Raw genomic sequence first — 12,742 nt, 5'->3', positions numbered from 1 at the left:
TAGTGATGAGTTTTTGGGTATTTTGGTATTGATACCGAGACGGATAACAGATATATTAATTAAACAATATAATATGTTGATGAATTTTTAACAACACCGTACAACGTTGTAATTTTTCTATTGTACTCACATAAAAATTGATCGCATTGCCACACTCCGGAAACGGTATACTTCCGATGATACTGCGAGTCCCGTAGAAAACCGATAACGCCATTATAATCGGATAGTATGCGGCCAACAGCATGGAAGCCAGGACTTTGACAAAACCGACGCCTAAAAGGGGAAAAGATTACTATAATATAACACAATGCGTTTGTCGTCGTGTCGCGTAAAAGATAAAAAATATTGAAATTTCGCACTAACCTTTTAGCAGAGGTACCGCCCGCCATAATTTAGTGGTGCCCTGTTGACAAAATTGGCCGAGGGTGATCTCCAAAAATATCAATGGCACTCCGAACACTAAAGCCACTGCCAGGTATGACACCAAAAACGTACCTGAAAATAAAGTATATTAACACACATATTACTACTATTCGCTTACACCATCATTTAGATATCGACGGTTCGCTAAAGTTTAACGAACCAATAGATTTGCGACACCTCGTTATAATAGCGATTATAGTAATAGATTTAAATGTATGTACCGTACAAAAAACTTCTTAATGGATAATACGATCTGTTGGTCTAACAAATGTACATATTATAACCTATTTAAAATCCTTTTGGTACGAACAATATTATAGTTAATTAACATGTGTAAATAAAATAACCTTTATTTAAACAACTTATTCACAAAATTGTTTTTCGCGCTACATTGTTAATAAGACGTTATTTTTGAATAAACAAGCAAACATATGATATTATATAAAAAAAACAAATATAATCCTAATTTGATCGAAACATTCATGAATTATTTCTAGTCTATTAAATAGGCATATTGCAGAATTAGGTGCAAATCAGATACTAAAATATTAAATAAAATGTGTCTCCTTGTAACTATCTCATCCACACTTATCACTATTAAATCTCTTTCCATTTGTGTTAAAATTTAAAGGGATTTAATTGTGTTAAAATTTGTGTTAAAATTTTACATATTCATGTCAAAAATAGACTAAAAATAAACCGAAAAATTGTCAACGTATTCACCTAATATATTATCTATTCAGTGTACATTTATAACTCAATGCTACGCGCAAGTGTAAAAAAATGTATTATTATTATTATGCCGTCACAACTGCTGTTGCGGTGAGTAGCGCGAACAGAATTTATGGCAGGGATATATTTTTATTTACACTATAGCTGTTAGAAATGTTATTTATTCAATAAGTCACGGACAAACTATTTATGAGACTGTATCTCTCTCTCTCCTAATCGGAGCCTCCGTATTGAATTTTTTTTTTTAACGAATTACGCCGAGTGTCAAGTTTCCGTCTCCACCACACCGGATCACCATACCGAAAATTTTTTTAAAAATTACACTTGGCAAAGGAGTTAAGTTAAATTATTAAGTTTCAAAACTATATCTATATGTATGTATACACTTTTTGTCGGTAGTCGTGTCGTCGGTTGTGTATTCAATATTGACTTTGTCCATTCATCATTGACAAAAACAAAACGCGTGTGTGTCGTTTACAAGGTAATTCGCGTTTTATGGTAATAAATAAATTACTAACGCACAACAGCTCTGGTTTGTGTCGCTCATGTTGTAAAGGTAACGCTAGCAACTGCCTCGCCTTAAGGTATGACCGCGTTTTCAGATCGTGCACAAACAGTCATCGGTTACTATTTACTATATTACACTTTTAAGTTCTAACACTATACCTACAGGTCCCACAGGTGTCATAACTGAATCACTAATTGCACAAAGCGAACATGCAGAGTTGTGCATTATTTGAATAAAAAACGTTAACTATAATAATCTAGACAACATGTTTTTTAAGTAAAAAGACGTCCTCTTCAAGGAGAAACATATCAACAACGAATATTATGTTTTATGGGACCCACCCACTACTGTTCTTAACGGAACATTTCACACTATTCGCCAGATAGTTTATAATTAGAACAAGTGATAAGACATAAGAAAGTGTGATAAGAGCTGATACGGAGGAACAACTGTAAAAACGTTATTGGTCAACAATTAGACAGATTGTCCCACTAAAGGGACGTATCAGTAAATCCAAATTTTACAGCAGACACAAAAACTGTCTAGGCAAAACTGGGAAGGAGCTAGTTGTAAAAATCAATAATATCACTATGCCGCGTTTTCCCTTTAAACTTTTAAAGTACTTTTAGGTTTTAACAATCCCAACATAAGCCAATGTCAATATTTTAAAGCAAACACAGTACTAATATGGTTAATGCTTACCACCACCGTACAGGTACACCATCCGGGGAAGTCTTATGATGTTGGCTAGACTGATCGACAGCGAGATGGTCATGAGGAGCGTGCCAAAACCTTGCAAACATTTTGACTTGCAGCAATATATCTAAAAAACGAAAAAAACATTGTAAACATTTTGATACTCTAAAAAGTAGTGGAAGAAAAATTTTGTGTTAGCTATCGAAAAAATTTACATTATTTTAATTTTGGAGTATTGTTTTATTATGTAATACAATTCAATTGTATAATTTAATACTCGTAAAGTTTCTGATGGAATTTCAGGTATTCGAATTCAAACCAGTTGAACACTTCAACCGAACACCTCTCAAATAAATTATACTCGTAGTCTAATCCCGGCAGAAGTGTTGCGGTGTTATATTAGCTAATAATATACATATGACCGATTTGTACGGTTTGTTGTTTTCATTTTGACAACACATGAGCGGTATTAAAAAAAATAATGAACGTGCGTCTGTGTAATGCAAATTACCACGGTCCCACATTCCGCTCTACCCCTCGTCCATTACTCATTAACATTATTATTAGTGTTACATAAGTCTGCTGTCTGTTAACATTATACTAGCATTGATTTTCACTCGCTAGCAAAACTTTTAACGCTTTATTTCACAAAACAATTTATTGATATAGCCTTGCGATGACGGTTTATCATCTAATTATAGTGCACAATTAAGAAAAGTACAAGGGTTGTCGGATGTAAGAGGCGTTTCAACTGACCTACTTTGTTAAGTAAGTGTATGATAATTAAATTAAATGCATATTAATCGATTTTTAGGATTATAAGAGATAAAAAAAAAGTTATAATTTCTCAACTTCTCGATAGAGGTAAAAAATCGAGTTTTTAATTTTATGTATCAAGAAATAGAAACTTAGTTTAAAAAAGTAAAAGAAAAGATATGTGTATTTTACGTACCTTGTATGGTATAGGTAAGAGTGATTTACTTTCCAAAAATATAGGTACGTCTTGATTATCTTTTAAAAAGTATTACCTAATTTAGTAAAATTAATATTGCATTTAATTTTGTAATCTGATAAATTTCTCATAGACAATTCAGCTATTTTTTGGTTTCATTTACTGTAACCTTGGGTTTTGTGTATACATTGTTTTTAAATGAATGCCACCTAACCGGTTGATGTATACCAGTTGATTAGTAGATGATGGATAAATGTATGATAAAAATGTTTAAAAAAATATATAAGAATCGTGTCTTATTGTTTCACGATTATTTTTTTAGATTCACTATTTTCTTGTGTATAAATTGACAACGCTGGAATTTAATCAATAAATTAAAATGTATATATGATTCTAAATTTGAAAAAGAGAGCCGAGAGTACTCGTCGTATTACACATTTGTCATTCTTTAAATATAGAAGCGAAGTTAATTAAAATGAAGATGGATAGAATCGTCCTAACGCCGTCAGGTAATTGGCAATTGATTATTATCAACTTGCTGTTAATTACCATTTTCATGTTTTCAAACAGAATATGGCTACAGCGACATAGACATTTATCCCATGCATTTCTCGAGGTTCAAAAAAATAACATTTAGAAATTCAAATTTATGTATTTTGAAAAAATACATAAACTTCAAATTTTAATTTTCTAATTGTCACTTTTGATTTCAAACTTTTGCGTATGTCTTTTTTCAGTTGTACAACTTATATAAGATTACTTAATATAACAGAAGAAAAAAAAATAACATTTGTCTAATCTCTGTGGAACACTCTGTATATTAAGTAATTGGATACTTCCTCGGTTTTATTGATCGGATAGATTTGATAATAATTATTCACATAAATGAAAAAAATATATTGCAAATACATAATAATACTCTAATAATAAACATGTATTAGTCATATTTTTGTTGGCTAAATTTTACGATTGAATAAATATAATCGTAAACTGCGCATTATCGTCGTCCAACGTAGGATAGAAGGCTAAACCATGCGTTTTTTAATCGAAGTCAAGTACAATATATTATTAATATGGTTTGTAATTATTACCAATTTTTCGCACGCGTATATTTGTGATGTCAAGGAAAACGCGTACATTTGTTCGTCCAAAAGCGTTTGATTTTTAACGCTTGTATTATTATTATGAAAAACATATAACTGAAAATCAATCAGTCGGATATCTGTACGATGATGTTTATATGCATATTGTTAATACAGAGGACATAATACTATTATATATGTCGCTCTAATGCAACGAGTGTACTGCATATTATAATATATATATATATATATATATATATGTATAGTGTTTGTACTCAACATGAATAAAAAACTATTTATTTCGTGTGGTTTACCGATTTTTTTTTTATTTATAATATGCATTGTGTATCATTAAATTATTTAGACACACGCGTGCAATGTAATTACAATAATTTTATTTGTTTTAAACCCGCAAGTGTTGTTGAAGCGTAAAGTACTCGGTTTTCAATAAACCGCTAACGGCTATATATTTTGGAAAACAATAATATTATGTTCAATGTATATTTTCTAATTTCTATTACTTGTAAAAAAAAACAACAACTATTACTTATTTTATAGGTACAATAAATATAAGTGAATTGAGTATAACTTGAAAACATTAATCACTTTCGATTAATCTCTTCATTGGTAACCTGTAGATGATACAAATATTAAATATCAATAAAAATCCTTGTGAAGCCAAACATGTTTTGTAAAATGTATTTTTAGTGTAAGGTGGGTACAATTAAGGTTTATTGTCTGTCTATAATTTGTTATCGTAATTAACAATATAATTGTTGGGGAAGGGGTGACTTTTTTAATTTTTGTCCTAATAAAGTATCTTTTAGGTACTATTTCTCATCTATAGAGTTGCTATGTGAAAAAATCGATTAAGCCACTTCGAGGATACACTTTATTTGCTACGGTTAAATCTTGGAGCTCTTGAAGATTAACCGATGCACACGTTTCTTAGCCGACCGTTTTGAATTAAATTTTCTCTACAACTATAATTTATATAATTTTTTTAAAATATGTTTTATATTATATATTTGCATCAGCTACTTAAGTGTGAGCCACCCGCAACACGCGCCGTCCGACTTTCCATTTGACAGAGCTCATTCATTATCGTTATTATTTACCGGTTAGTAACTGTACAGCAGAAACGTGATCAATTTCGATAATTTCCTATATTATTAGACTGCACTACAAGAGTGGCATTTCGCTTTTAAACGCAAATCCGGTCTTCGGCTGTACTCGGTATTTCCTATACTTATTTGATAATTTACGTTCAAAAATAATATGCGAAGAAGCAGTAGGTAATCAACAGTAGGAAATCGATCGATAAAAAAAAAAGAAAATTGGAACCGATTACCGACTGGAGTTCATTTTGCATGCATGAAAAGTACAATTTAATGTAAACCCCTTAAATAACGTTAGGATTTCGAAAATTCGGTTGACATTAAAATTATCATCGTAGAAACTCTTAACTCTGATTTACTGGTTTCTATTATGTTGTATTTAACATCTATTCGATCAAGCTAATTTGAAGTACCTATATAATTTATTGATTACAACTGATCGATTGATTACTAGCGAAGGACAGTCCAGGAGTAAATTGGTAAAGTTGTAAATAGTTTCATCGTTTGTTTAGATTAGGCGGAGTGATTGAGACACAAGTGAGGCATATCAAATGATTCTAATGCAATCATTATTCTACAATCATCGATTCACTTATTTCAAATTTTTCTTTTTTCTTTTTATTATGAACTTTTTAGATTTAAAAAAAAAATTGTTTTTTCTACGACGTTTGGCAATACACAACCACAGTGATTTTGGAACGAACAGCTGTATATTATTAATTTTTACCACTTTAGTAGAGGACTCTCTAATTGTGAATAACAATAATAATCCTGTGGATAATTATCCTAGCTTGTACTACACATGATGGATCATCGCCACAAACCGTATGTGTGAAATGTTCAACTGTTTTCACAAGTCGGTTATATGTACACACCGCAAGGTAATATTATGATATTTCAGCTACTACTACTAAACGATGTTCGTGACACAAGACCTGCATAGTATTACCTGTACTGGTTACACGAATGAAAACAAGCCTCCGGCGGCAATTTCGACTCGTATTCGATTTTTACATAATCATCGTATCCTCTACATAATAATATGTAATGTGTATGTTATGCTAGCTCCGGAGGGTTATCGTTGAAGCTTCCGGTAATCGGTAATTTATTTAGCCATTCGCATAACGTAAAGCGGCCCATGTGTGCTGTCCATACTTTATATATATATATATATATATATACCTATATAATATTCTATTATGCGTGATTCACATACGATTCGCTGTCGCCTAGGTATAATGTATAATAACGGAATTCGGAATATTACCGTTGGACCAATTGATAGGCGCAACAAAAAAATAAAATAAATGAAAAACATTGGTCACGCGATACCCGTTTATTTTTCGAATAAAAAATGTTATTTGACGGAACAAACCCGGTCGTATAATAACAACGACAGTGAAAATTCAGTGGGGTCGAGGCATAGTAGGGTTTTCGATCAAAATAATTCTAAAGGCAAGTGATGTGCTAGAAATATAAAATTATAGTTAAGTATAAGGGCAAATACTAATAAAGGGATAGGTGTTGGGTCTAGCTATCTTAATGAGTTTGTTGAAGAACAAACAAATGTTGTACACAAAGTATTAAGAATTAAATAATTTAAAAAAAACATATACTTTATTTTGATAAAATCTTAATTATTATTAATATTATTAATTTATTATTATTAAGCTTGTGTGTTCATTAACCCTTTTCCTCAGGAAGGTTGGAATCTTTTTTTTTGTTGATCTAGTAATAACATACAACCCGGCATCTATGGCCATTAGTTCGGAATCTTTTTATTTAAGGGTTAATGATATTTTCTTTGGTTATCACTATAGTACTATATCTGAAGGTAAGGTTAGGTTAAATTAGGAACGTCATACTCTTAAAAATAATCGTAAAACGTGTTTTTGGAAAAGCGTGTAGGTCAAAGGGAAATCAGTTCTAAAATTTAGTCAAATTTAGCAAAACGTTTTTAAACTACTCTTTTGTTATATAACTAACTGAAAATGTTTAACGACTTGCTTCTAGCTTTTCTAGACAACTTGAAGACCATGAAGGTCAATATTTTTGAAAGGGTCGGGTTTTTTACTATACATAGATAAATAGTATACAAGTATCAGTACAAGTGCAAAAACCCTTTAACGTACACTGAACTTTAAAAGCTAAAAAAATAACTGTAAATTGATCCATCGGGGATAATATAATTGCGTTGAACTAAATAATGTTGTAAAATGTATAATATTATGAGTTAAACATTTTTTATAATACGATATTCAGTAAAATGAGAAATATTTTATTAATCTAAAATCCAAATGGACAACGCTTTTTTTCTAAATCCATTAACTTTTTATTGACCAACAATGTTTTGTTGATCTTCTTTGTTACGCGGATCAACGGCAATTTATTTTTTAGGGAAATAGATTACAGAAAATGACATTGTTTAGTTTTCATGGCAATAAGCGAGTTTTAAGCAAGACTTGAATTTGTTTGTTTACTAATTTAAACGTGAACAACAATATTTTGTCAAAAACGTGAGAACTTCCTTATAGTTTGGCGATGGAAGGAAATGTTGATAGTTTAGAATAGGTTTGTATTAACATATTCGGCATATAACGTCAAAAACCAACGACCTTGTACTTTCACCGGTCAAACGTAAAGTAACAGAAGTTAATTCAAAAAGGGAAACATATAATATAGTAGGCACAAATTAAACGATTTTAAACCAGACACAGCTAACATAAAAAAAACGTTACGTGACTAATAATTTTCGAATTGGACTAATTCTAATGAACGAATAAAATAATTACATATGTATTCGCGCGCGTATCTTGTTCTTTTTAACTCTCACACGTTTTCCCATTAAAAAAAATACTGTGAGATTTCGTTTTCTCCTCGTTTCTACATCAGTATTGAACTAACAATAACGAGTACCTCTATATTTATATATATATATATATATATATATACTTAAAAACCTATAATAAGTAATAAAAGTAAAATAAAACAAAATAGTCAAAACACATTGTCCGAATGGGAATTTTCACAAACTACATTTTCAAACGACATCGTCAGTACAATATAATTTGACCCTATAGAATGCATATAAATATGTCAATTTTACTTATGTATAATAACTAAAAATATAAATGTATTATTATTATTATTATTATTAGAAAAACAGTGAAGGGTTTACAGGGTTTCAGGAATTATTATAACTGAATCTGATAAAATCACTTTCGAATAAAAGCTTCGATGCAAATCTGTAGATGGTAGAAATACAAAAGTCGATTAAGTTTCCACCTCTTGTGAGGAAAAAAGAGGTTTTGACATTTGTTTGGTTCGCCATCGAATATTGATAACACCTTGTTTAAAGAATAGTCATACAAATTTGGAAACAATATGGCTATTTTTTAAAAAAAATGTTTAAATAAATTCATTTTTTGGGCGTTTTTCTCGATATACACTAGACTTAAGGCTCTGAAAACGAATTAACTATTCAACTTATGTATAACGTTTAATCTACGTATGCAAGTTGCAACAGTAAAAGTTTATCAACTACAACCATAATATTTTAATGGCATCATAAAATCGCATATTAAATGCGCACAGAGCATGGTATGCGGCAAGGTCAGAGTCAAGAATACTGTAAGTATTATAGTTTTATACCTAAAAAAAAACCCAACGGTACCTACTGTTGCACGTTGGCCATTAGGTTAGGATAGGTTGTTGTGGTTAGGGTAGTGATTTATCAAAGACTAGTTACTTATTATTCTTATGCGATCACACGAAAAGACAACGAATATCCCGATAAGCAAAGATCATCAAATGGAATACCGAAGACATGTATTTATTATACAATGACAACTAGTCGTTACAGTTATCTGTAAGCCATTGCGGGCTCGAGAGTGGGACTTATAAATATTTTTCAATAAAATATTATACCTACTATTATAAACGTGTCATGTGAACAACACTTGTCAACCAACGTGTGTGTATGCGTGAATATTTCCATCTAAAAATATTTTTGTATGCGTCCTAATAAATCAGTAGCACACCGATTTTGCTCGCGCATCATGTCATTTTTATACAATGAAGTAAACTAGTTAAAAAAAACCAGCACAGTTAAAACCAAGTACAGTTTAAATCAGTACAAAAGAAGTTAGCAAAGTGGAGTCAGTATTCACAAATTCACATTGAAAATCTAGAAAAACGCCTAACAGATTTACAATAGGAAGATTGGGTAATTTTTTAATTTATTTTATAAATGTTCGATTTTTTTTTTAATTTGGTGCACTTATTTTGTGTTTATTATAATAGGTCATAAACTGCATCTTGTTTTATATTTTAAAAACAACTCTAGTTCATTTTTCAGCTCTTAAAAATACTAAAATTGTGTCTAAAAATAAACAAAAAACTTTCAACCCTCCCAGGCTTACCTCGAAGCTGAAATCGTATCCACCAAAGTTTATATTTTAATTTAAAACCGTTGTAAAATCAAAAAGTGACTGCTGACTCTTGTGTGTAAGTCTTCTATCGGTCGACAAAATATACCTGTCAATATGTGCACTGGGTGAGATAGTCGGGTCTGTTTTTAGTGTTTTTATCTGTTTAAGTATAAAAATAGTAAATACATATTATAATTACTGTTTACTGATAAATATTGTCGCAGTGACGCGATCGTATGATATTCTCTTGTCGACGATGACAAACAATAATAATAATTGCTGTAACCGACAACGCCATCGGATCATTGTACGATTATTATTTTACCAACCTACCTATAGATCTATATACAGTATTGTTATCACAGAAAATGCATAATATTATTATAACTAATAAACGTGCGCGTATCTCATGCCGTCGGAACGACGTTTTCTCCTCGACATATTATTATTGTGATTATTATTATGCGATTACAACCCGATTAACGCATCAATACTCGATAGTATTTACAAATATTATTACTAATCGAGTGAGAGAGACGACGTGACAATTCGTTTGCCGACAGCAGCCCTTTTAAAGAGCCAAACAAGCATATCATGATATAAAAGGTATAAATTCTATGAAACGTCCATAAACCGACAAGCAACGGTTTTTTTTTGTTATCGCACTGGGTGACTTAAAAAATCAATGTCATGAAATGTATAGGCATTTAATGGGCGCAGTCTAAAGAAAACGGTAACAGTGAATATTTTTAAAAATTTCTACAACAATAGTCGGATATATTTTAAAAGCACTTATATATTTGTACTTTCCTAAGCTTTTAAAACTTCGGTTAGTCATTGGTGTACCAATAAATATAAATAAAATATAATCTTAAATAAATCCAACGGTAAAATAAAAAGTAATTACTAATAACACCGTACATAATTTTAGAACAAGAACCAATATGCAATCATTCATGTTGTTTTCGCTGTTTCTGGTTTAAGATTTTCTCCAGCGCGTCTGGTTTTTTTAATCGCTTATTTATAACAGTATTTAAATACAATCTCCAAAATCGAAATGTTGACATTTCAACAACTTTAATTCTAAACACATTTTAGGACCAGTTTAGAGTTTAGCAAAGAAATCCATTGAGAAACTCAACTTGAAATTAGTTTTAGAAAATGATTACAGACGTACAGAGCAAAACTTATGAACGTGATTTCAAGTCTTCAGAAAATAAATATATATACAATTTCAGGACATTAAATATCAAATAACAATATTAGTTAGTAGTTACCCGGATTAGCGACCATTTCAGCATAGTTGTTACACATCGATGGATAGTGAGAAGAATCCAATCGTTTAACGAATGCCCTTCGTCAAACTGTCGTTCAATATGTATACTGACCAATATTATTATGTGCTCTATCGGCTTTCTATCATTGCAATTTATAATAATACACATAACGCGTTAAATATAATATACATGTGAAAATGTATATTAAATAATGGCCGTAAATACCTGACACACCTGAGCTAACAAACAATACGGTTACACATACAGCAGGTACACATGGTAACAGACGCACCAGGTAAGTCAAAAGTTTTTGTTCTCAACAATTTTTAAAATTTTTTTTTTACGGCTGCTTAGTGGTAACTATTAATTATGTTTACTCGAAATGTTAGAAAATTGCCAACACAACAGAAATGGTACTTTCAAAAACATGTTTTTATCTAGGTACTGTTTTTTTTTTTAAGTTCCAATTCCTAATGTTTTACATAATAAAAATGTTCCCGCCTATGAATATCAACATATGATACATGTTTACGCAACAATGTAACACTCGAAAAAAAGTAACACGTGTTACCGTAAAAACAATACACGGCACAAATTAGTTTTGGTGTTAATACAGCATTAACAATCGATTTACAGAATTTTAATTACTTTTCCCCAACTAGATGGGTCCCAAAATATAAACACGCGAGTAAAGCTAAATTCCATTGCCAGTTCATTTTAATAGTAAAAATAATTCACAGATTTATAAATCTATCCATTTAGAATAGGATAAGTTTTTATATAATCAATATAGTAACCAGATACATATAATTTATTTGAAGTTAAATAATTAAGAAATATTGAAAACAAGCCAGTACAATGAGTAGCAATAATAAATCAATAAGATACTTAAAATTGTAGTTTAAATATTAAAGAATGGATACGATTTAGGATTCACCAATAATAATTTCTTATCTTACACGTATATGGTAATTAACAACATAAAACATAATGTAAATGTTTTTCGGAGTCATGTTGAATGTCGATTCATTTACACGGAGAAATCTAGTAATTTACTACGGTCAAAGTGTAATTTCTCTATTTATTTTTTTCTTTTAGGTTTTTCCTTAATAAAAAAAAGTTTGACTAGAGATTATTGAGAAAATCGTGTATGTTGTGGCCCCGTTCTATGTCTCCTTTCAGTCAAACTTTCTGCCTTAAGCCATACAAATGCGAAGCAAAGAAAAACGTTCTACCCCATCTGGGGAAATAGGTTTTGATTTTTTTCCTTATTATTACACAAAGACAAAGCGTAAGGTGTTTTTTATTTAAATGTCATGACTAACAAATTAAAAATACAAAAATTCCATAGGTTTTCCTGTTGGCAGAACAATGCCGTCGGTTAAAACTCAAAGCTTGTTAGGCTGTCCAAGGAAAAAAAATATACATATATTGTTTATATACATATAAATGTTTTATTGGTCGTTGCGGTTAATGGGAATTAATATGCATTAGTATTTGGCGGATTTGTTTTTTATATAGCCG

General features: G+C 30.6%; 1 protein-coding gene across 4 annotated transcripts in view; it reads right to left on the bottom strand.

The window, feature by feature from the left end:
• The window catches only part of LOC126834084 (sodium-dependent nutrient amino acid transporter 1-like), a 41,104-nt gene that overhangs the window by 3,820 nt on the left and 24,542 nt on the right, over positions 1-12,742 (bottom strand). For all 4 annotated transcript variants that reach the window (XM_050565739.1, XM_050565737.1, XM_050565736.1 and 1 more), the window contains exons 3-5: positions 2,366-2,486; positions 364-495; positions 131-273 (exon numbers count right to left, since the gene is read on the bottom strand). In XM_050565739.1, coding sequence (XP_050421696.1) covers positions 131-273; positions 364-495; positions 2,366-2,486 — 396 coding nt within the window. The remainder of the gene's footprint in view (positions 1-130; positions 274-363; positions 496-2,365; positions 2,487-12,742) is intronic.

The sequence above is a fragment of the Adelges cooleyi genome, unplaced genomic scaffold (genome assembly GCF_023614345.1).
Source record: "Adelges cooleyi isolate 19-005CV unplaced genomic scaffold, UGA_ACOO_1.1 ACOO_flye_CR_arks_rails_tigmint_CR_PRNA_21, whole genome shotgun sequence".
NCBI lineage: Eukaryota > Metazoa > Arthropoda > Insecta > Hemiptera > Adelgidae > Adelges > Adelges cooleyi.
Note: the sequence above shows the minus strand (reverse complement) of the source record. Positions and strands in the feature narration are given on the sequence as shown.